The following is a 26,286-nucleotide window of genomic DNA, read 5'->3' as shown; positions in this document are numbered from 1 at the left end:
TATTATTTGGCACAAGCACACATTTTTAGGGAAATGTGGACAACGCCCCCCAAACCATCCCTACCCACTAATTTGCCTTGCCCAAATAAATACATTCATGTATACTAAAAATAGCCCATATCTTAATTCTAAGACTATCTTCCTTACAAGGCTATACAAAAATGCAAAGATTGTCTCACACAGGCCTACAACATCCCCTTGCATAAACAAGATTTAAACCTCGGAGGCAGCTTCTTTTAAAAATCTAATCAGCACAGCAAGACATCACATACTGTCAAGAAGGAACACTGCAAAGCTAAAAGAGCAATCAGATACGCAAGCTTTGGATGTGCTGTCAAAAATGTCTACATTCCAATAATCATTTATGAACGGTGCAGGCTTGTTCTAAAAATGAGAAAGCAGCACATCTGTAACTTGTACAAGGTGGTCTTGAAAGAAAGGCGATGGGTATACAAGATATCTAGTCAGCAGGATGAGTGAAAATCCTGTAGCTTTGCTAAGATAACATTTCCTACAGAATTACACAGGTGAACGTCTCCTTGTGGGTAGTGCACACCTGCATAGGTGGGCAACATAAAGGGGAAGTATGATTTTTTTCTAGGAGCCAGGCAAAATTCACATGCAAATTTTAAATTCAGTTTCTTTGGGTTTTTTTTTTAAAGACCCTGCTTTTTATTGCTTGTTTGTTGTAGTGCAGTTTGTTGCATGTTAATGTTCTGCTTGTTCTGCTGTAAACCACCTCGGAATGAATTTCCATGAAGCGCAGGACAGAAGTATTAAAAATATAAATTAAATGAAACAATAAATGATACTGAAATGCTGTAATAGAGACTTTGCATGGTAGGCTGCCAGAGCATTCTAGACTCAGTGGGACGGAAAACATAACTGATTATCCCATGTGTAAAAGCACATAAAATAAAATAGCACCTTCACATAAGAATGCAGGTAGGTCACTGGCAACCTTTTGAATCACTGCTTCTTCAGTAAGGATCAATCTAGTTTGCTGATGTTTGAATGCGTCCCTATTCATTGTTTATTGCAAAAAATAAGCCCATATATAAAGCACATAAAGAAGGGGGATATGTAATAAGAACCTAAAATATGAATTAGGGCTATAGGCCATTTGTTATACCGTTAAAAATAGTTGTACAATAATTTAGTTTTCTTTCCACTTTCTGGCCCAATGAAGTGAGTGAAACACGCATGTGTATAACATTTCTAAGCAGTCAGTTGGCCTCTAAACAGAGCACTGAAACTGCAGCTGGTATTAGCCACTGACGTGTGGGAAGCCAGCTTAAAGACCTGAGTTGGCTTTATCTTATTGCAAGTAACTGGCGATACTCCAAAATGTCATCAATATCATAAGCAAGAAAAGTATCCATTCTTCTTCCTTTAAAATGCTATCCCTAACACAGCATAGAAATGGGTTTATTTTCTCTCTCTCTGCTAGGTTATTAAATTTATTCTGCCAAACCAGCTGATATTTGAATCTCCATTTAATTTCAGCCTTTGGCCTCTTTCATTTTTGTTACAAAGAAGGTTGGAAGGAGAACCAGTGATTCTCCTGCTTCACATAAACAAATACTTTTTTTGCTGTGGAATTTGCAGCACTAAAACCCAGCGTAGCACTAAAAAAAGGGGGGACTCAACATAGAAAATGCCTTGGCAACCAGCCTTTCCACACATTAACATGCTTAGTTAAAAAGTAAAACCACCCAAAGGTAGTTTCATTTGTATGAATATATCCTGGATTTTGTGCACTCAATTATGCTGCTGTGGGACAATAGTTGCTGCACCATGGAAACCGGGGCATAAAACTGGAAGTGCACACAAACACACACACTCCCAACAAATTATGCAATCAACGTGCCATGTGAATTGCCACGTATTTACAATGTGTTTAAAGGCTTAGCCAAGAGTCTCAGTTGTACAGTATAAAGCTGAATTGTTTTCTTCTTCCTAAAGCATATTCCTACTTTCATGTTGGAAAGTGATCTCTACTTGGATTTGCTCTGTGGGGCAAAGGGAACTATGCTCAAATTAATTAATGAAAAGAACCAAGAAGGACACACAAATCAGGGATCAAATGAATGCTATTCCTTCCAGAGGCATAAAAGGGAGGGAAAGAGCCTTCCCATGCCGAATCTCTACTGCAAACCAATCCAAAATGACAGCTGTGTGGGAGGTTGCAGTCAGTCCAGTAAAACTAGCAAGCATAGGGCTAGTTAGTGCATGAAGGGGTAAAGGACCACAGTTGTATTGTTACATTCCATTAGGTTACACCCCCTCACCTTCAAAGAGTGAGGAAGCCTTGCTACTTCTTTCCTTCCTTTTCTCCCCCCCCCTCCCATGTAACCAACAAAGGAGAGTGTTTGCAAGCTTGTACCCAAGCTTACAGCATGTGTTTGGAGTTATAGTCCTTATTTTCTACCCAAATGTATTATCCTTGTTGCTGCATGGAACAATGCACGACTGAGACCTTGATTCTGTAAGTAAAGCCTTTTAAACCTACTTTGCTCATTACAAGATGGGTAGAAAGAGGGCAGCTGCTGCTGTGTGCAGCTGAATGGGATAAAATTCCCAATGCTGCTTATATTTGTCAGTTTAATATTCTGCTACTGGGGCTCGCTGTGTGCTAATCTCACATTCTGAGTCCAGGCACCCAGCCATTTCACCCTCCACCCAAACATGGGTCCACAGGGGTTCATATACAGTGGTACCTCGGGTTAAGTACTTAATTCATTCCGGAGGTCCATTCTTAACCTGAAACTGTACTTAACCTGAAGCACCACTTTAGCTAATGGGGCCTCCTGCTGCCGCCGTGCCGCCGGAGCATGATTTCTGTTCTTATCCCGAAGCAAAGTTCTAAACTCAAGGTAATATTTCTGGGTTAGTGGAGTCTGTAACCTGAAGCGTATGTAACCTGAGTTACCACTGTATTAATTCCACACAAGCTGTTTGAATTCCTTGCACAAACCAGGGTGGCAGCAGAACTGATAATACAGTCGTACTTTGGAAGTCAAACAGCTTAGTTCCCGAACGTTTTGGCTCCTGAATGCCGCAAACCCGGGAGTAACTGTTCCCGGTTTGGGAACTATTTTTGGAAGAGAAACGTCCGACAGGGCTTCTGCGGCTTCCAACTGGCTGCAGGAGCTTCCTGCGGCCAATCAGAAGCCATGCTTCGGTTTTCGAACGTTTTGGAAGTCGAATGGACTTCCGGAACGGATTCCGTTGGACTTCCAAGGTACGACTGTCTTAATAAATGCAATGCACTACAATATGCACCCCCTGTCCTTCAAATCTCTGTTCAAATCCTCTCTATACTTGACTATATCTGTATACTAACTTCCTTGAAGTGTTTTTAAGTTGCACAAACAAATAGAACAGCAAACCCCTTTAACCTCTCTTGTCATAAAAGAACCAACTAAGCACAAGGTTGAAAATAAAGTATCACACTGATAGCTCCCAGGCACAGCAAGAGATCTGTCCTGGATTTCCAAAGGCACAGCAACCATTGCAGCAAGCTCATGACCGTCAATATTTCAGGGACAAAACTCAGATCTTAAACTATGCGGCCACTTTTGAACAATTTGCTCATGCCAAACAGCATTTGTTCAGCAAGGATGTTGGCCATGAAGGAGGAAGCCAGGGAAAATTTCTCAAGGGCGCTTCTGTACTGGTCTTTTAAGAGGACAATCTCTGCTAGGATGGTGGTCCACAGAAACGTGGCTCAAGCAAACATGAGGTGGCAGGAGAGCTTCAAGCTGAGCAAGGATTTCAACTGTGGGTTTCCACAGCAATGCGTGATGCTTTAGCCTCCACCTGGCACTGGGGATTCAGCTACACAGCTGCAAGTAAAACGTTTTAAATGTGTTGTTATCTGCAATAGACAAATGTGGCACTAGATGGCAACAGTGAGCTATGCAAAATTCAATGCCTTCTTCAAAACGTTTTTTAAAAAAGCATTTTCACAGATTCCACCTGGTTCCCTTGCTGCTCTGCAGTGAACTAGATCTACAGATCTCAGCCGTGAGTTGAAGGGCTTAAATGGAAAGTTTTTTCCAGATTTAGAAACCCTGAAATTGTTTCCAAGAGAAGCACTCAAATACTTGGCAACGACACACAAAGGTTTGAAACAAACTCACCTGAATTCATTTAAGGCATCCATAATCCTATTATATGCCAAACTCCTCTGGCTGGCATCAGCTGATCGACGGCTCATTTTCATAGCCTTGAAAACAATAGTAAAACATATAACTAACATTAGGCAGGGCAACAGAAAATGAAAAACAAAGTCATGTGCTCTGTTCTATCTAATGTGTACCCGGACAGGCAAACAGTGGGTTGGTTTTTTGTTTTGTTTTTGTACCATGATAAACGTTGGCTGCTTTCCAAGTTTCATATCAAGGTAGAGATATATGAGGCATATGTGTTTGCACTGTCTTTCTTTTTCCACACTTTTGCTTGCAGAAGGCTATAAAGAGGTCCAAGGTTTCGCACAGAGACTCCTTCACTTCAGGAGCAGTGTTTAAACAGTCCCCTGAATTAATCGGCCTGCACCCAGCAGTAAACATCACTCATTTTGGTGATAGGATTTGTTCTAAGAGATAGGGGCAAAACTCAAGTTGAAGCAAGTTTCAATTCTTAGGCAAAGCAGGTAATCCCACCTCTCTTTTTATTGTCTCCTGGAAGTGAGTGGCAAGGCTGGGGCTGTCAGATAGGGCCCACTCAAGCACCCACCTTGACCTTGCTGTCGCCACCCTGCCCCACCCCAATCCAGCAAAGCCACACAGAAGCCCATGTCGAAAGGGCAGCTCCGCCACATACTATGGCCAAAAGGGTGTTCTCTACCACTGAGCTATGCCTCTTCCGCAGAACCAGTGTTACTGAATCTATGTGTGTGCACTTTGGCTCATGCCTCGTTCACAGTTTGGTCCAGCACCCCTAATTTAAAACTAATGTGACCCGCAAAACAATCCGGAAAAACCAAATGACAGAAGCTTAAAGGTAAAGGTAAAGGGACCCCTGACCATTAGGTCCAGTTGTGACCGACTTTGGGGTTGCGACGCTCATCTCGCTTTATTGGCTGAGGGAGCCGGCGTACATCTTCCGGGTCATGTGGCCAGCATGACTAAGCTGCTTCTGGCGAACCAGAGCAACACACGGAAATGCCGTTTACCTTCCCGCCGGAGCGGTACCTATTTATCTACTTGCACTTTGACGTGCTTTCGAATTGCTAGGTGGGCAGGAGCAGGGACCGAGCAACGGGAGCTCACCCTGTCACAGGGATTTAAACTGCCGACCTTCTGATCGGCAAGTCCTAGGCTCTGTGGTTTAACCCACAGCGCCACCCGAAGCTTAGACGTATTAAAATGGAGATTCTGATTAGAACAGGGGCAAAACACAGTTGGTGGTGGTGGTATTTACCTGTTCTATTGCACTCTTCAGCTTGTTCATATGGCTCTCAAAAAGAGGGAAGTGTGAGAAAAAGAACTCATTAAATTTGCTGTTTTCTTCTTCATCCTTTGAGAGCGTGAAAATCACCCCAATCGCTATTTTCTTTTTCCTGACAATTCCTGGGCTCGGGCTGGAGCTGTCATCTGACAAGTTAAAACTCTCTTCCACTGACCTTTAGGGGGTTTACAAAGGTTGCAGAGTTAACGACTTCAGAAAATATCTCAAAACTATTTTCTTTAAACATACGGAAGTGAGCCCCCTTTCCCCAAAACAGTTGTTTCATTTTTAAACCACGTCTGCTGTAGCTGATCTCGGAACATTGTGAGCATAGAAAGCTGCCTTATATCAATTCAAACCCATTGGTCCATTTAGCTCAGTACTGTCTGCACTGACTGGCAGCAGCTCACCAGGATTTCAGACAGCGGGTATTCCCAGTCTGCAAGTAAAACAGATTACAGGTTGTTCTGGGCATTTGCCAGCAATGGGCTGTGTTTTAAAAATCAGGGCTTCCTCTCTTTTGCTGTGCAGATGTATTACAAGGACGAACAACGAACTGTATACCACCATTTTCACAGAACAATGAGCATCTGTCTCCCACCCTACATGAATTAGCTTAATCTCCAAGTCCTGCAGTCTACAGCGTGTGGCAGTCTAGCTTTGCTCACAATTTTGGTTTCATAACACGAAAAGGAGAAAAAAGCAGCTTAAACATATGTCATGCAAATGTTCCTGTTCTGCAAAACTTCCAACATTAGAGAGATTCCTTTTTGTGGCTTTATGAAGGAACCTACACATTTAGAACCTAAGTGCATTTGCTTCTCCCCATCCCCAGGAGAAGCTGCTTTAGGAGGAGTGCTTTCTACTTGCCAGCTCATGTTCGCAACCATGAAGGGGGGAGACAGCTTGGGAGGTAGCTTTGAGCGGAGAAGCGCTCCAGGAGAAATAGTTTAACTACCCTCTTGCCCTGCTGCTACTTTGTTCAAGACCACCACTTCCTGGGGAGCAAGAAAGGAGAAGGAACCATCACGGTTTCGTTTAAATCTGAGTATAAGGTGAGGTTTATTCCTACGGCCATTCCTTGATAACTATATTCATTTCCTGATTACTTGTACTTGCATTTCACCATGTGACCTGAATAAATAACCCAATATCATGCCATTAGCATATGACTGATCCCATCACTGGGTTGCATGCAGAATACTGTTTTTGTGGGCAAGAAGAGCTCCTTCTGGTTGCAGATTTAATTGAGATGAGGAGGAGATTCCCGCCGTAGGAATCTGAATTTCCCTCCAAACTAAGCAAATGCACATATTTCACGTGGAAATCTGAAAGAAGGAAAAACCATTTACTACCAGCAGTAATGCTTAACTCACCACCTAGGGAAGACCCCATTCTCCAAGCTTGTCGTCTGGCTGCGGCGCCAGCGCCGTTGGTAGCTACTAGCACAACTTCTGTTTAGCGAAGAGCCCGGGGAGGGAAATGGGGTGATGAGCAGGCTGCTAAGAGACGCTGAGACAAAAGAGAAGAAAATTATTTATTATATTTAAAAAACTCTTTGCTAGAAGAAAAATGCTACTTGGGTGATCATGTAATAATGTGAACAGTATGGCCCAGTAGATAAAAACCATTAGCCCTTGGAGACTCGCAGAGAGATCTGTGAGAAGCAGGTCCACGCAAGACACTTCCCATTTCTGCTTCATCCCAGAAGCCTCACCAAACAAGATTTGTATGAGTGCATCCCCAGTATTGTGTAAAACCAAGGAGGTATTTGGAGGGGAGCATGTAGTGCCCTGGGTGGAGACATGGCGGCCCCTTTACAGCCCCCATTTCTGGGGCACAGTTGAAAGAGCAAGTGCATTCAGCCTATGGGAAGTTGCTTCTGTGCATTTGTCAGCTTTGACAGAACATGAGCTAGGGGTTTAAACGTGAATTGATGATTTGGCAAGGAGGCAATGACAATCCCTGCCTTACATTAAGGATACTTTAAGTATGCCCATTAACAACTCACAGGCTTGGGGCCACCTCCACCACCTTTCAACCTTAGCCCTACGTTATTTAAAATTCCCAGTACTGGTGAACCAATTTCGCTTTGTATATCCAAGTGCTGAATATTCTCTTAATATTAAATATTATTTTAAAAAGCCACATATATTTTAGAAGTATTACCCAATATTTGGGAAATACTGTATATGGCTTGGCTCAGGATTTAATATAGGAACTGGGTCAATGTAAAGCATAAATCACGTGTGTGTTGTTTTTTTTAAGGGAAACACATCTTAGGGAGTTCTGATTACAAAGGTCAAGAAGCAGAAACAAATAACACTTTAATTACCGGCCAAATCAATATGCAGTAGGGAAAGTTTGTGTAATGGCCTTATATTCCTGATAAAAACATTACCAGATCTTGCAATTCCGCTGTCTCTGTCTTCATTCAGCTCCCTCCCAGGCATGTCCATAGGGTTGCTGTGAACTATGCAGATAAAGTCACCAGTTAGCACGAGAACATGACGCTTCTCTTTGGCTTTGCAGTGCTCGGTTTAATTATCAAAATAAATCATGCTCATTGGCTGCATTCACTTAGGACACGGAAAGTAACAGCAAAGCACACACACCCATCACCAAGAAAGGCTGCAAAGCTGATCAAGCCAATGCACTTGATTGGACCAGTGTTCAGACAAGTGTTTGCCAAAGCCCCATCTCTTTATTTCAAGACAAGTGGAATAACATAAAAGGCAAGTTAGCTATGAAGCAAAAGCACTCAGTGCAAGCTCTAAGCAGATGCTAAAGAAGAAATTTATAGCAAACAGCTGTAAAGTGGGTGCTCTAGGACAGATGGAATTTGGATTTCTATCGCTTCTTCAACTAAGCATGAAGCTATCTGCATTTGCAGCCAGTCCTTACTAAACAGAGATGAAATCCTAGCCAAATTGCCTCCAACAAAGCTAGGATTTCATCCACCAGATCAAAAGCCTCTTGATCATACTCATTTTTGAAATCATAAATTTGCCAGATTTGTAGAAGGGAAAATCTAAACCAGGCATGGAAATAAAACACGGCTAATAGAAGCGGGGGGAAATACTCTTTATTTCAGTGTTATACAAACAGTGAAATAATTATGTTTTTGCAAATGGAGCTCCTATTGAATCAAGCTCTAAACAGTTAATGGCAAATTCCTTTTGTCTGGAATTTACAAGCTCCCCCTGCATTTTTCTTCTTCAAACTTTACTGAAAAATTCATAAGCTCCATCCAAATCATTACCTGAGTAGAAATAGAGATTAAGGGTTACATTCTTTGAAATTTTAACATGTTATGATAACCTTTGCAGTGATCCATATCCACTGCGTAAACTATGCCTGAGAGATTTTTAGAAACGGTATTTTATTTCCAAAGCCAAACTACGAAATCCACTCAGTTTTGTCACACCAACTAGACTATCCACACAGCACATAGCAAACCTGCAAAGAAAGAGGCGCTCCGGATGAGGCGGAGCGGACCTTGTTCAGAGAATGCCCGCCTAGGGCTGCAAAGCTGTGAAAAACCTACATGGCAAAACGTAAAATATATATGAAAGAATGAGGTTAGTAAAGCAGAACAGATTCTGTGGGAGGGGGGGAAAGGATTCAAGCCGACACAAATGCAGACCCACAGACAGCAAAGAACACACCTAGGATAGCTCCCTTGGTAGAGCATGAGGCTCTTAATCTCAGGGTCGTGGGTTCAAGCCCCACGCTGGGCAAAAGAGTCCTGCATTGCAGGGGGTTGGACTAGATGATCCTTGAGGTCCCTTCCAACTCTACAATTCTATGATCTACTTTGATAAATGAGTTTGCCTATGTCCTCAGTTATATATATATATATATATATAGATGTATATATATTTGATATATATTGTTTATATATATATCAAAATTGTCCTAATTTACTACACAATAAATCAATTCAGGGGTGGGTGGGAGAGTTTCAAACTATCTCTGAAGACAATTCAGTAGCACTTTCTGTCACCCTGATTATTTCAATTTCACAACCCATAATTCATTATCTAAAGTGATCTTGGGAATAAAAACTCTGTGTGTATATGAGAAATAATGGGATCAGAGGCCGCAAACTACTTCGGCACATTTTCTCTCAGCCCCATTTGGTACACTACCCCTAAGAGCTGAGCTCTATCTTGACATCCAAATAATTGGGGTGGAGCCAGCAGAATAACTGCACTGAAACTCTGGCACACCTCTGGCTTGCCCTTTCCCCAGTGGTCACTTCAGAGCTATGAGGAGATCCAGCCTTTCCTTCTTTTCTAAAGAAGTAGGAGTCCAATCTCTCACTGAAGCATTCCTTGTTCTGAAGGACAGACACAGCATTTTATTAACTCAATTCAGCTTCTCAAATAGGGAAACTGAAGAATAAGTATCCTTTGCTTTCTCTTCCTTCAGTCTTTGCAATTCCTTGAAGGTTTTCCCTTAATACTAACCAGAAAACTTGTAATATTTTCACTGGAGCACATGGAAGCTTGTGCTCTATGTTGTGTCTGCAGTTCTAAAACCGAGCACACAAACACTTTCTTTTTAAATTTCAAACGGCTGCATTGCCACAAATTCCACCTTCTTTTCTTTCCATTTTTGCTAATCAGTTGGCTTAAAAGGAAGCTTAATTGCAAGGACTAACCGTTCCACCAAAAACCAGGTGTGCTGGGGAAAGTTGGCATGTACACAACAACCTCCTAAAGCACACAGTAACCTTTACAAATGAAGAACTGGCAAAGACTGATGGGTCACAAGTATTCTTTTTTATTTAATTTGGTTTCTAGAAATGTTCTGGTTACAGATTAACTCCTTTTTGCTATGCCTGACTCTTTTGACTGCTCTGCTTTAAAATGTGAGCTGTAAGCAAGTACTGCTGAGTGGACCTTATTTTGGCACACCCTCACTACAGATGTCACTGTCTTCTCTTCTGAAGTTGTTGTTACTGGCCATAGCAAGCCCCACTGATAGTTATACTCCTTGACTCAGGGAAGGTGGCTTGCATATATATTCCCTATAAATCAAAGCCTATAATACTCATTCCCTAGGTACTGATACTGTCCTAACAGTAATGGTTCCCAATGTGGTACCCACTGAGGACCTCTGTGATACCCATAGGGTCCATCCCCGCTGTCCAATATGCAGGGTGACAGTCTTCCCATTCCCACTCTAAATCAGAATTTTACCGAATCAGGAACAACACTTGTGAAGTTACTGAAAATTTTCTTTGAGATCACCTCTAAAACACCAGCATATGACAAAATGGCGATCATTTGAAACCACTGCATGAGTATTATTTCATTTAGTTGCTTATTATTTATTAAATTTGTTCTGTAGATGTCAGGGCAGTTCACAACATAAGAATACAAGCTAAAAACATAGGATACATAATAAAAACAACAACAAAAACACCCCACAAACCAATAATCCCCCCTCCCACAAACACGTTTAAAAGGTATAGGATGTTAATCACCCAAAGGCCTGGTTGAAGAGAAGGTTTTTGCCTGGCGCCTAAAGGTGTACAGTGGTACCTTGGGTTAAGTACTTAATTCGTTCTGGAGGTCCGTTCTTAACCTGAAACTGTTCTTAACCTGAAGCACCACTTTAACTAATGGGGTCTCCTGCTGCTGCTGCGCCGCCGGAGCACAATTTCTGTTCTCATCCTGAAGAAAAGTTCTTAACCTGAGGTACTATTTCTGGGTTAGCGGAGTTTGTAACCTGAAGCGTATGTAACCCGAGGTACCACTGTATAATGAAGATGCCAGTTGCACCTCCCTGGGGACAGTATTCCACAATATATATATCTATAGCAAGATGAAGAATTCACACCAAAGCTACATTATCACAATAACCGTACTTTTGATTTAGGTAATTTGAGATGCACATAAAGGTGTGACACAGTGTAAAGAAATCACTTTAGCTTTATCCTCTTGATTTCTAATCACCTATTAAAAAGCTAATCTATTCCTAAAAGCTGAGTGATATCGATTAAAGAAATTGCTTTAAAGGGTATTTGAGCACATGGTTTAACTACACAGAGTAATCCCACTGGTGTTATATGGGTACACGGTAGATTGACCTTTTAGCTGGCCAGGGTGATTGGGCCATTAGAAAGCCCAAAGCACAATTCTAAAGAGCCAGCAACTAATCTGATAAACTGTGGGTGTTGAAATAATTCTGTTCACACAGATGGCACCAAAACAGGAAAATGTAAATGACATAGCTTATGGGAAAGGAGAGAGTTTTGACAAGATCATCATATTGTTCTGTTTGTTGGCACAGTGCAATTATGGAAGATTAATTAGGCTGCTGGGGAACACCTGCGTGGATAAGGGCACCTAATTGCAGCTAACACAACAGTGAAAATAATCGTGATTAATAAAGCTCATTCTTCACATTGATTAAGTAATGCTTAAAAAATAATTGGCAACAAAAGTCATACAGTACTAAGAAGAACCAGGCAGGCCAGTCTTAGTAAAGGTAAAGGTAAAGGTACCCCTGCCCGTACGGGCCAGTCTTGACAGACTCTGGGGTTGTGCGCCCATCTCACTCAAGAGGCCAGGGGCCAGCGCTGTCCGGAGACACTTCCGGGTCACGTGGCCAGCGTGACATCGCTGCTCTGGCGAGCCAGAACCGCACACGGAAACGCCGTTTACCTTCCCGCTGGTAAGCGGTCCCTATTTATCTACTTGCACCCGGAGGTGCTTTCGAACTGCTAGGTTGGCAGGCGCTGGGACCGAGCAGCGGGAGCGCACCCCGCCGCAGGGATTCGAACCGCCGACCTTTCGATTGGCAAGTCCTAGGCGCTGAGGCTTTAACCCACAGCGCCACCTGCGTCTTATATGAATGCAATTAAACAGGCATTCATTAACAATTTAGAAGTAATATTGTGCAATATAGTAGTGCTAATAATAAAATTAATATTTTTATAGTCCTTCCAAATGTGCTTCACAATGCTTCATGTGCATTCTTTAACTTCAGCAGTATTACCTCATATTGCAGAAGTGGATACTGAGGCTAAGAGGTGGCTTGCCTACAGTCACCAAGTGAATTAATGACAGTCAAGACTCAAACCAGCCACTTCCTGATTCGAAACTCAACCTCTCAGTAACTACCCTACACCAAAGTTCATTTAATTGGTCATTTCATTGCTGTCCTTCTAAAGTGGCAATGGAAAAGGCGTACATAACATTCAAATAGTATGCCGTGCAAAAATCCTCCTGTGATACAGCATACAAATATTCAGACTTACATCATTAACAAAATTTACTTATAGAGTCCATAGACAGTTCTGGTTACTCCAGTTTTCAGTTGTAGCCTCGGAGGCCACACATTCAGTTTAGAAAATTCACATTGCAATTCCAATAGAGAAATTAAGGAGATGCAAAACTGAGTAAGACAGACAGAATTTTCAATACAGTTCATGTATATTTAGAACCAGTGGCTCTTAAAAAATATTAAAGATTTTCTTGGTTTACAAAAGTACATACATTGTCTTTTTTTTCTAAGTTGTAAATGCTTTTCAACAGATCATTTGATATGAGACATTAGTGTTGTATCCAGTATAAGGTTGGGGAAGAAGAGAGGTGGGAGATGGGGGGTGGGGTGGTGAAACTTATGTTCTTGTATATGGTGTACATGTGGGGTTATGTGTCAGTAGCTCTTTTGTTGGTTAATTTCTAATTAATGGGATGTGTGAACATATCAGGTAAATAAAAAACAAACACTTTTCAGGTCAAGGTACTGTTTGGATAAGGTACCCTTTCTTTTAAATAGATCTTAAAATTCTGCATCAGCGAAGTACAATTTCCCGGCATGTTTAACCATAAGGGTTCCTTAACATCATTTTTTTGCATATGATTTGAAGGGTAATAGATATGCAAAAGCAAATCTTAAAACAACGCTCAAGACTTGAGCATGTTTTGCCCAATCCTTTGTATTTATTTAATACAAAGGTGCATTTACAAGAGGCATAGGCAAACTCAGCCCTCCAGATGTTTTTGGGACTACAACTCCCATCATCCCTAGCTAAGAGGACCATTGGTCAGGGATGATGGGAACTGTAGTCTCAAAACATCTGGAGGGTCGATTTTGCGAATGCCTGATTTGCAGTGAATTTAAAGAAGCCAGACCACACTGTCTATCTGCTTTAAGCCCAAGGTACCATCTCCTTGAAACCATCTTACTTCCATAACCGTCTTCAAGATGGTAAGAAGGAAATCACAAAAGCAAAAAAAAGTCAACCCTCTAGCATCCTGCAGGTATTTTTGTGAAAAATACAACAACTTTCTCTTCCTGCTAGCTCTCCCTGCTTCTGCATTTTTCAGTCCGAAAGACTGAAGGCCATTTCACAAATTGTGTGGCAGCAACAATCATAATTACCACCACTGGTTTCCTGATGTGCATTCCTGTATGACACACCCATTGTAAAATGTATATTTGTTGCAAGCACATATTACGTTGTCTTTATCAGGAGCAGGGTGAGGTGTTGCTGGGGTTGGGCAGGGAATCAGTGAGGTCAGGGCTGGTGTTCCCACTGGTGCACTAACACAGCACCAATCTCACCACCTCCTTGCACCAGCAAGCAGCAGTGATGCTGATGTTTGGACGGTGGCTCTGTAACATAGCCTCACTGTGCCAGCTGCTCCTGATTTTTATGACTACAGGCAGAAAATTCTGAGTATAAATGAGGCCCTAAGGGGAAATAATATCTGTGCTGTTCTGTGCTTAGTTCTCTAAAATAGAGTCCACCGTGTCCATTTCCATCAAATTCATATTAGCTTAAACTGTGTATCAGCTACTATGCCTTTCTTCACCATATATAGATTTGAACTGATAAACTTCAAGCCAAATAGTCACAGAATATTCCAGTTTTCAGATTTCCTGAAAATGAGCTACATCTGAGTTCAGCCCAAAAGTTGTCCCACTCTTAGACCACACCATTTCTTTAAAACAATGATATTCTATTATACACGTGTAGATTAATGTGTTTATCAGTCTGCAAAGGCCTTACGGTGCAAATATTCCAAGGGAGTAACAGCGCTTTTAATTACCTATGTTTCCAAGCAGTCCATTCATAATTGTGCTATGGTCTGGCTTTAGAGTATTGCTGTCCTGATTAATGAACTCAAGACTGTCTTGAAGCCTGCAAAGGGAGGGGACAAACAGAAATGGTTATTTGTATTCTGTTACAGTACTTTTTGATTTTATTATTATCTCTACCTGTGCCCTGCACACATTTCCTGCCCGCTCCCCACTCTTATGTCCTATGACAGAGAGCCAGGGGTCTCTGAGAAAACAGGAGCTAGGTGACAATCTTTCCTTCAGCAGCACTAAAAAGAGTTTGAGCCATACCCCACTCCCTCATACCTAAAATCCACACGGATCACATACTGATTGTACTCACGTGTTTAAACTTCCATAGATGCTGCTTCCACTTCGAGCTGTAAAAACTTTGCTTAGCATGAGCTGTGGAGGAGAGCTGTGAAGCAAAGTTAGACAGAGTGATCAACCAGGTGTTTTCACGGAATATACCAAAACGTCTCTCGACATAACACAACACCGGAGTGTGTTTTTGAAGTGAAAAACGCTTTTAAAATAACACGCTACAGGAGGATTACAATACTACAGAGACAAATGAGGCACCCAATTAAAGCTCAGAACGTAAATTTGTCAAAAACAGTTTTGTCAGCTTTTCAGCCAAATCAGATAAATTCAACACACACACCCCAGCTGCCAACTGTGAAAAATTCGCCATTTTTGTTTCCGATGAAGTATGACACAGGATGCAATTCAGTAGAATTCACCTAACATTTGAGAGGTTTAGATAAATTGTAACTGTCACACAACAGTGGCTATCATTCACGTTTGCTTTTATACATCCATGTTCGTTTTTATATATCGTTTTTGGGGTTCCTGTGATCTCATCTGTTAATTCTCATACACTTGGGGATCTTCTCCTTTGTTTAAGTTGTGAAAATTAAAAAGGCTATATGAATTTTCATTGTTTTCCCTTTGCAATGCAAGAAGATCTTCCACATCTTGATCAGAAGATGCATTCAGGTGTGCACCCCAAAGTGTACAGGTGTTGAATGTGCAGCCTGTACCTTGTAGAAACCAAGGTACTTCAATTTCGTGCTTCAACATCTATGTACAAAGGACAATTCATAAAGAACAGGGGCGAGGCCTGCAAACTTGTTCTTATCTCCTTCCTCAACACGCTTTCTATATTGTTTGATTGTGTGCACAGGACTAGAGACAATTCTGTTTAGCATAGCTATTTCCAGTGCTCTAAACTTCGAACTGAAGAAAGTAAAACCTTACCGGATTTGATGGATTTTTAAGGTTGAGCCTTTGTAGCTCATAGCCACAGAGCCAAACATCATCTCCCCAAGCATATTTGCATCTGAGGAACACCGGGAACCCTGAAAAAGAATAAGCCTATAATGATTATGTTGCATGCTTGATCATTTTGACACCAAACTGAAGCATTGTAGAAATGAAAGAAAACATCACTTTCACTTAATAATCAAATATGATAAAGGGGGAAAATGAAATGCAACATTTTTGGCAAGTTGCCTACCAAAATACTTTTAAATTTCAGTGCCAAAGTACAAGGTACGTCATTCTCATTGTAGTGAATGGGAATTTTCTCCATGAGGTTTGCAAGCCAATTCAGATTGGAAGCACAGCAGGGTACAACAACCCCTGCCAAAAAAAAGCCCCAGGCCCGGATCCTGTTTGAAATTGGATTGACTGTGCTCACTATTTCTGCAAGGAAAATCTTGCACCTGGGGGAAATGATGTGATCAATATCTTGTGCAGTTTGCACTTCAGATCTAAAGAGTGGTTAGGCATTTGTCACTCTGTGGTAAACGCATATGACACCTATAATAATCTTTGTATAGCTATGATTCAATTCTCCTGTATCTGCATCTTTCACCCACCCACCATTGCTGATCTTATGTTTTTGGCACCAGGGTATGATCTCAGTTTGTGTACTCACCTACTACTCATCCTGAACCAGCATATAAGCAAGTGGGGAGGGGGGTTGAAACATGTCCCCCTCCTCTGTTTTAGTTCCAGAGAAGGCAACTGGATTGGGGTGGAGCCTATTGGAACTGACCCTTCACTAAATGACCTCATTACTACTCTAATATACTTTTCTCCAGCCACATGTACATTTTAAAACCCATGAAGGATTTATGCAGAATAGTGCAAAAAGATAGGACAAATGAGTTGAACACCTTAATTCACTGCATTCCATCTGCCCTTAATCTTTAATTGGCAGCTTCTGCATTAAAATATTAGGGCTTGGAGTTTCACACACATTTAACACCTGATTGAAAAGCAAGTACAATTATTTGGCACCAGTTAAAGGTGTCATTCCACAGGGTAATGTATACTTTCTGGATGAAACTGCTGGCGCTTGCACCATTTTTGGCCCCGGAATGGGGCGGAATGGGCTTACTTGTGCTCTGCCGACACATGCGACGACCCAGAAGACAACCCCACACAACCACACACAACCAGGGAGTTTCCTGTAAATGTTTTCAGCGAGCAATGGGTCTGGTAGGATGGGGGAGTTGCTTTCCTGAGGACAGTGCATTTGAGAAAAGGCTTATACTGCACCTGGGTTGTTTCCCCACCATATCTGAAATATATTCTAATTTTAAAAAGTGTGGTATTCAATGAAACAAAACTGGGAGAAGAAATGGCAACTAATATCAACCACAATTCAAAGCATGCTATTCGCGTTTTGGAGCTGTGCTTAATTATTAAGATGACCCTGACAAAGACCTCAGTCAAAACACTGTCTTGCATGTAGATCAGTGTGAGGTCTCCAATAATATTAATGTTTAAGACTATAGCCATAGAATCTCACAGCAGCTGTTAGTTTTAAAAAAACTTGAGTGGGAAAGGCTGAGCTTGGAATGTCTTCTCTGGCAGGGGAAAAAAAATCCCATACTAAACAATGATTTAGTAAGTTTAGTAAAGAAAACTACCTAAACAGATGTTCATGTATAACAAAAATAAAGAGGACGGAAAAATTTATCACGCAGGGACTACTTGCAAGGGAAGATCTGTTAAGCTGACAAGTACCAATAGCAGAGTTTTTGACATGCAGGATGTTGTTATTCAGGTTAAAAGTGAAATTTACATAGCATGTAGGCTTAAATGAAGTTTTAGACATTTACAAAGCCTGGTCTCGGCGATTTATTAAATTTCAAAGCCATGGACGAAGTTTCCAAGTTCTTATGTCATCTGTAACTGATTTCAGCTGTTTTCCTCTGCAAGACCCAAAACCGAAATTGGTTATCTTAAGCTTAATTTATAGACTACAGCCGTAGCAAGTGAACATTTTTTCTGAGATCACATCCCATGGTAGTCCAATGAAGTAATTATGGAAGAACTACATGAGCCCATGAAACAAATTGAATGGAAGGAACCTAGTACTTCACCCATCCATCTATATCATCAAAGCAGCAGAGGTTTGCGTAGAAGCACATCACATGCTTCTGCATCACGCCTCAGAAGCAATGATGCTGATCTGACTCAGCAGTGTATTTCAGAAGCTTGTCAGCAGACTGCATTGTGGATTGAGGAAAATTAGTCCCTATACTATTAGTGTAAGGCATGGGTAGGCAAACTAAGGCCCGGGGGCCAGATGCGGCCCAATCGCCTTCTCAATCTGGCCCACGGATGGTCCAGGAATCAGCATGTTTTTACATGAGTAGAATCTGTCCTTTTATTTAAAATGCATCTCTGGGTAATTTGTGGGGCATAAGAAATCATTCATTCCCCCCCCCCAAAAAAATATAGTCCTGCCCCCCCCCACAAGGTCTCAGGGACAGTCGACCGGCCCCCTGCTGAAAAAGTTTGCTGACCCCTGGTGTAAGGTATGTGGAAGATGAGGCTTCATTCAACACCCTCCCCCCCCCCCCCCCGCTTTTCAGCTGCTATGGCTGGAAATCCCTCCCCCCCATCACTACCACCACAAAACAGCAGTCAAAGATGACCAAAATCTTGTACACAACTAGGTACAAGAGAAATAGCCACAATGTAAAAACCCAAATGATTACTATACAGCAAAGAGATCCAGCTTGAGGCAATGACAATTTGAGAAGAAAATAATTCCTTGAGTCAAATGTATTATTTAAAAATGTCTGTTGTTTATAACAGGATATTGGCATGTAACAGTCGTGGGGGGGGCACTGTGGCAGTGCTTGCTGGGATGTGGTGAGGCAAAGTGATGATGAATTTGGGGGAGCATTCCCCGGTCTCATCACTGCCTTGCCAAATCTCTGTTCCTCACCAGGGGTGAGGGAAGAGGGCACCACTTCTGTTCCAGGTCACCTCACAACCTAAAGCAAATACCAAACTTTAAAGTCTTAATAAAACTGATTATCCTATTGATTAGGGGGAAAATATGATTTGTGGGAAGCAGCTCATAGCAGCTAGTGAGCATCTAGTTTGGGAAGCATCATCCCTTATTTCTTCATTCAAGTTACCTTCAAGCAGATTCTAATTCCTCCCTCTCTCACAAAGCATTAAAATGCTAATGACATGTGACATGCCTGTTCAAAACTGTATGCACAGTATGATGTCAGATAATGCTACCTGTGCTAGATTTTGTGAGGAAACCTCCCAGTATGGAACATAAACAAGCTAGCATCCTCAACTCTGGGCATCAGTACACAGTTCTCGTTGTGCAAGAGCAATGTTGTTCAAAGAAACCCATGTCTCTTCCTGTCCAAACCACAGCAAAATACTCTTCCATGATGAGGAGAGAGATAAATATAAACTTCATTCTCAGGCGCAATAACACAATATAAAAATCAGTTGCATGACCTTGTGGGTGGGTGGGTGAGCATCTGTGAGTCTGTGCAATGAAATGCAGCAACTAATGTATGCTTACTAAAGCTTGGCAGCCTAGTATTACATTACATTAAAGACGTCCCCGAGAATATGTTATGTTGGGATCAGCCACTCTAAAACAGAGAATTACTTCAGTACAAAGGGTAAAGGCTCAGCTCTATTTTAGGATGGCTTAACAGAAAACACTTGTGATCTGTGCAAGGTGAGATGACAGAAATATACCCAGTCAGATGACTCTGGCTACACTGGTGGCCAAAACCTCCCCTCTTATATAAAGTGTAACTCAAGTTCAATGAGTGCCACTGCCATAAGCATTTTAAATTGCCAGCAAGCAAAAATTTGCAGTTGAATGTTTTAAAATTGCTTTTCAATACATTAAAAAAGCATAAAAAGGCCACCAGAATAAGGCTTTACAAAACAGTTAAAGGAAGCACTTCAGGATGGTAAAGGTAAAGGACCCCTGGACGGTTAAGTCCAGTCAAAGGCAACTATGGGGTTGCAGAACTCATCTTGCTTCAGGCCGAGGGAGCTGGCATTTGTCCACAGACAGCTTTCCGGGTCTTGTGGCCAGAATGACTAAACCGCTTCTGGCACAACATGACGGAAACCAGAGCGCACGGAAATGCCATATACCTATCCACTGCAGTGATACCTAATTATCTACTTGCACTGGCCTGTTTTTGAACTGCTATGTTGGCAGAAGCTGGGACAGGCAACGGGAGCTCACCCTGTCACAGGGATTTGAAGCAGACCAGCAAAAACTAAGTTGAGAGGGATTCCTGGTCACATTCTGATTCTGACTCCACAAAAACCTGTATTATTAATATTTTGGATGGAAATCTTGAGTGAACAATATTTTCACAACTCATGAGAAAGCTAAAACATCAGCGTTAATCACAAACATCTGAAAGTAAGTGAAGGATTTTTGTCACAAGCCTGTATGAAAACGTAATCCATGCAGCACATTTCTGGAAGCAAAATTAGAAATGGGCCAACTTATTGTGGGGTGGCTGGCCACATATGTAAATCCATCTCCTGGGCCTTTGTTAGTACTGCATTTTCAGCTGTTTGCTGGTTAAATTGTTTCATCTTTGTTGGAGGGCAAGGAGAGGAAGGGACTGATCTATACTATCACGTTTGTTTGGTATATCCTTGCCCCAGGTTTCTTAGTGGCTCATTGGCCATTGTTCTTTATGAATGATTTTCAAATAAGCCACTTGTAGGAACATTCATCCTGCTGATATTCTGATAGTTTCCTTTTGCAGTCCTACATGACAACAGCCATCTGTTTTGTTGGACAACCACCAAAGAATGGCTTCCGGGCTCACTCCCTCCACCAGGAGCCCAAGCCATTTCCTAATAAGGCAATGTTTCAAACATGCAATACAAGTCACAATGCCAGCATGATACAGTTAAAAAGGGGACCTCTCACCTGAAATTTTGGACATTGTTCTTTTGCTTCAGAAGAGGAAGAAGACGAATTAATTGAACTATCCAAAGAGGAAGAGCTGTCCCCTCCAGGTTTGAGCTGGCAACATTTCCCAATGACTTTCACCTGAGCATCGCTGCAGAGTTTCTGGTGGAGTAAAAATGGTATTTGTTACATTGTGTTTAGTAATCCTCAAAACAGTGTTCTGAGAGTACAGATCACCTGCATCCCGGGCATAGAAAAAGAAAACTAGCGAGATGAACACAAGCATTTTAGCATTAGTGAAAGAATGGAGATTGGAAGCTAAGCCAACCGTTTTGCAAAATAGGAATAATTTCAATAAGTCTTATCTTTTTGCTTTGGAGATAGATGTGGAGTACACAAATCCAATGTTCAACACTTCATAAATCATATCACAGAACTGTAGCGGTGAAAAGGAAGCCCAAGGCCATCTAATTCAATCCCCTGCAATGCAGGTATCAGTGTTTATATATTTAAACATAGGAGTGAAGTTGTGCCAAAGAAGAGTGGTGTTCAAATGTGGAAGATAAAAGTGAGCTCTAAATTCTAAGGAGAATTCTGTGTTAATTCATCCTTTGTTACCTCACAGACATCAAAATGCATAATCACTCCCTCTGTATGTATAGTTGCTGTCCTGCATGTGGCCGTGGATTCTCACTTGGTTTTCTTCAACCTGAGTTCTATAAGGGATGGGGAATTAGTCTCAGAGGATTCAGAGACAATGTTAAAGCTAGGTGAATCTGTAGCTGGTTGATTGAATGAACCCAAAGAGAGCTCACTAAAGGTTTCTCGACATCCTGGAAAAAAGGGACAAGTGGAGTGCCCCAGAGTTCTGTCCTGGGCCTATTGTTGTTCAGCCTCTTTATAAATGACTTGGATGAAGGAATGGAGGGGATGCTCATCAAATCTGCAGATGACACCAAACTAGGAAGGGTAGTTAACACCGCACAAGGTAGAATCAGGATTCAAAATTACCTTAACAGATTGGAGAACTGGGTCCAAATTAACAAAATTAACTTCAATAGGGACAAATATGCAAAACCTGCGAAGGTTTTGTTTTTCTTCCATATTTAAGTTTGGGGTAAAAAAAATAAAATTCCATTAAATCAGACTGCTTTCAGAGAACCACAGGTGCAGCTATTCATCATATCATCACCTAAAATTCTCCCTGTGATATAGATTTTGCAAACACCGGACAGAACATTTTAATGAGAATGGGGACTGCAATTGCAAAGAAATATTTTAAGGAAAAAGGGCTCCCTCACTCAGTAGCTTACATCTGCCCCCACCCAGCAGTTTTCACTGCAGTTCTCCCATTGAGAGAACTATTGGCAGGTAAAGAAGTTAATATCTAAAGCAAATGTGGTGGCAGTTGTGCGCTTCCAGTTGTTGCTGGACTACAACTCCCATCATCAAGACTGCTCGTCATGCTAGCTGAGGCTGATGGGAGTTGTAGTCCAAAACCTCTAGAGAGCCACAGGATTTCTCAGTAGTGATCTTATGGCAGCCAGCCTAGCCTATGCAAAGCCAGCTAGAACTCCCTTAACTTTTCTTTTCTTTTCTTTTCTTTTCTTTTCTTTTCTTTTCTTTTCTTATGGCTGCAGCACAAGAATTCATTTCTTCTCATAAGAACAACCTCCCATTATGAGAAGCTGATCATTAAAGAGACAATGCTGAACTCGTGCAGAGTTAGAATTGCTACTGCCTTGAATTTTTTTGGCAGACAATGGCTGAAAACATGTGAATGGCAATCATATGACTTCACTAGAAACCCGTGAACTAGAATTTCATTTTATCTCTGATAAACAACAGCGTCTTGGGCTAGGCACAGCATCATGTGATAAAACCACACCGAGTCCACAGGGTTACAACATCTTTCTCAGGCAAGTCACACTGCAGCTTTCAGCTGATGTTGAAAGTTTTCTTAATAACACTTGATAGCAAAGCATATGTGTGTATGTATGTATGTATATATATATATATATATATATATATGAATGAATATGAGAGAGAGAGAATTCCTATGATGGCAAAACATCTTCCTTAAGCTAGCTAATCGAGTCTATGCACGAGCCTCTTATAAGCTTCCTACACAGCTTTCTTCAAAGCCACAGCTGAACACAATGTCTTAAGAGTGATCATTTCCTGATTCAAACACTATGGAAGATTATACCTTTGGCCTTTACAGTAGAATGCAATGAACTTAAGGATCCCGTGGTAAAAAGAGGTCAAATGGTCACAATCTTTTGGATGCCAACTGTCAGCAGTCTGCCAGCAAGCAAATCATTTGCAAAATGCAGAACGCAGACAAATTTTAAGACGTGCAATTTTAGAACCCAGCATATGCTAAAGAGTAACCTGCTGGACACCTAGATCAAATATCTGAGGTGTCCCTGCTCCTGTGTGAGGTTTTTTTCCTCTGGATTTGAATGTCAATGAAATACAAGATGTAACAAGCCACCAGATATTATGCAACAAAGGGAACTGGTCGACTTGTGTTCCCGGCATAGCTCAAGTCGTGCTTCCAACATTGTAAAAGAGATTACAGAATAAGTGCAGCACGTAAAAGAACGTTGGAATCCCTGTCCCCAAAAAGAGCACGCATGTGCCATAAAAAAACCCCGCAGGCACCGTCCTGCTAGCACCATCTGCCATGCCCATTGAAGCAGCAGCACAAGGAGGTTTGCTGGCGATTCCATTTCTACACAGCTGGGAACTCTAACTCTGGTTAGCTCCGCTATTTGACCTCAAGGCTCTCCTCTGAGGCCAGACCCTGTCCTTGTGCACTTTCGGCAGCCAAAGAGGTCAATGGCAGTGGCTATTCTTTGTTCTCCAGAAACCGAAACCTTACAAGGGAGCAGTCTTGGTTTCAGGCAGGTCGCCGAAAGGTAAAGGACTCAGCCAGCATATCCCATTTCTGATCCTATCAGTAATTTAGTGTTTGGTGTACAGTGTTCACAACCATAACTGCAAAGCATCCGATTAATCTGCTTAAAATTATGGCCTACGACTCAGTGCTTAGGTTGACAGAGTGTTCAACATGTTCAAACTCTGTTAAGTGTTGCCTCATCCACACAGCTTGAAGTCAACCCTTCTCTACTACATCTCAGTAGTTTTCCCCTCTGTTTTAGATCCTCCCTTTTCTTCCTTCCCATGCCTAACCTTACTATCTGGATCAAGTCCCCCTTCTAGAATATCTCTAAGCATCCACTAAGCATTCCCACTGTTGCTATCCAATAACAAATGTCAGCCCATTGGCACTTTCTACTACAAGCTTGCTGTAACCTATCACCTTGCTGTAGGCCCATCTTTCTTCCATTAACATCTCCAGCTTAAGGTTCTTGGCACAGGGGCCACACGGAAGACTGATTAACCCTCTGCATACCAGCAACAGCCATGGCCCAAGTTGCTGCAAATAACTCCCTCTCGCACACAAACACCGCAATTGTCAAACACATAGTGCATATAACCCCCCCCCCCCGAACACACATGCAGCACACACCCTTGTCACAAATGCAGACTACACACAAATACAGCCACACGGTTCTTTCACTCACTCACTCACTCACTCACTCACTCACACACAGCAGACATGTACCACATTCATCCCCATCACAGTGTTAGGCTTGCTACAGAGAGGACAATATGGAGGACAAAAACCACACCTGGGCTTTGGCAGCCAATCCTTGAACAGCAGAGACAGCAATTTCCCTCTGCATCACAGTGCCAGGGTGAAGGGAACCTCTCCTCCAACCTACTGAAGAGGTAGAGAGGAAGATGGGGGCTGGAGGGCCACATAAAATAGCTGCCCTCTGGACCTCCCCTGCCCTAGACCATGGCATGACCTCTGACGTGTGCCCTGAATATGGACTTAGGCCAGTCATTAATGACATATTTTATTCATTTATTCAATTTACCCCCCACCTTTCACTGATTCATGATTAAGCATAAAACACACACAAGAAATCAAAATGTTCATTAACATAAAACTGCCTTTTGTTTTGCTGTTGTGTTTGTAAGCTGCCTTGAGAGTTTGCAAAGAGAAAGGAGGAATATAAATGGCAAATTTAAACTCATTTTTACTTATGTCTGGACTGCTAAACTCTCTTTTTTTTCTCTTTTGCTTGGAGGATGATAACTTAGGTGGGTTTGAGTCTGCTTCTGTTAACTGTTTATGAATTACAGCCAAAAAGGCAAAACAAAACAAAAGCCTGCAGCACTTTCATGAGACAAAGATAAACAAATATTTATACAAACCAGATTTGCCCAGACCTGAAAAATACATGCATCTAACAGAAGGCAGGAGTTTTAATTTCATAATGTTCATTTTAAAAGTAGCAGTTTATAAATAAAGGGTTTATTAATGATTGATAGGTTGCCTAAGAATGTTTCTGACATGCATAATTCATTGCCTTGATGTTGGATGGGCTGACTTCAATCTTTCAAGGTTAAAGCCCCCAAACCATGAATCTCTAGGGTCTAATGTTGTATCTTAAATGTAAAAAACAAAAATACCTGTTCAGGGTCTTTTGATAATAAAGCACAACTGATGAGTGTTTAGTTATCCTGTCTAGCCTCCCAAACACCTTAATGGTGCCACCACTCTTCCTTCAAATTCCTTCCCAAAACCAACCTTTTCCGTGAAAGCTTTGTAAATGTATCTGAAAGTATTACATATTCCTTCCTTATTTAAGCCAGACTCCACTTTTCCTTCTCTTCTGCTGCTTTTCTGTGTTGAAAATTAGTTTGTAAGCACTTGGAGGAGCAGGGATTATTGCACTCTGTTCACTAATGTCACTGAATAAAAGTGTGATGCTCTTGCTGCTGCTACTACTGACAACAACATTCATGCTTAAAACTGTAAGAGCCTTGCTAGATGGATCAGACTAAGGCATAGCTGTCAACTTTCAGGTTTGAAAATAAGGGATCAGCAGCCTCGAAAATAAGGGATCAGCAGCCTCACCTGTCCCAGGGACAGTCTACGAGATATCTAACAATCTGGGATAGCAGCGGGAAACAGTGCTGGAATAAAGGAATTTCCCGCAAATAAAGGGAAGGTTGACAGCTACGGACTAAGGTTCACATTGTCTAGCATTCTTGACAATAATTCCAGCAACCAGACTGGATAGCTCAGTTGGTTAGAGTATGGTGCTGATATTGCCAAGGATGTAGGTTTGATCCTTGTAAGGGACAGTTGCATATTCCTGCATTGCAGGGGGTTGGACTAGATGATATTCAGGGTCCCAACTCTACAATTATATGTTTCTATGAACCAGCAGGTAGTCACCTGGAGACTGGCCAATGTTCAGGGATGCTTGGAGTTGTAGTCCAGCAAAATCTTGAGGATACCAGTTTGGGAGAAGGCTGACCAGGATGGCAGAGATATTGTAACTCTGTGTCAAAGCAATTCACAGCACAGGCCCCAGAAAGTCAGGAGTAGCCACTCCAGATGAAATTAGAAGCTGTTCTTGGTCATACGTCTA

The 26,286-nt window shown here is 41.7% G+C and overlaps 1 protein-coding gene across 7 annotated transcripts in view; it reads right to left on the bottom strand.

The window, feature by feature from the left end:
• Window positions 1-26,286, bottom strand: part of FNIP1 (folliculin interacting protein 1) — an 89,859-nt gene that overhangs the window by 19,649 nt on the left and 43,924 nt on the right. For 4 of the 7 annotated variants that reach the window (XR_014561589.1, XR_014561591.1, XM_083728371.1 and 1 more), the window contains exons 3-11: window positions 20,786-20,929; window positions 15,799-15,899; window positions 14,882-14,956; window positions 14,529-14,620; window positions 8,914-8,997; window positions 7,856-7,927; window positions 6,831-6,966; window positions 5,428-5,629; window positions 4,146-4,231 (exon numbers count right to left, since the gene is read on the bottom strand). Coding sequence is in view for 4 of the 7 variants with exons in the window: in XM_083728371.1 (XP_083584497.1) it covers window positions 4,146-4,231; window positions 5,428-5,629; window positions 6,831-6,966; window positions 7,856-7,927; window positions 8,914-8,997; window positions 14,529-14,620; window positions 14,882-14,956; window positions 15,799-15,899; window positions 20,786-20,929 (992 nt within the window). In the remaining 3 variants the exon portion in view is untranslated. The remainder of the gene's footprint in view (window positions 1-4,145; window positions 4,232-5,427; window positions 5,630-6,830; window positions 6,967-7,855; window positions 7,928-8,913; window positions 8,998-14,528; window positions 14,621-14,881; window positions 14,957-15,798; window positions 15,900-20,785; window positions 20,930-26,286) is intronic. The other 3 variants (XR_014561590.1, XM_083728372.1, XM_083728374.1) reach the window with 1 other exon arrangement.

The sequence above is a fragment of the Podarcis gaigeae genome, assembly GCF_964106915.1.
Source record: "Podarcis gaigeae genome assembly, chromosome: 2".
NCBI lineage: Eukaryota > Metazoa > Chordata > Lepidosauria > Squamata > Lacertidae > Podarcis > Podarcis gaigeae.
Note: the sequence above shows the minus strand (reverse complement) of the source record. Positions and strands in the feature narration are given on the sequence as shown.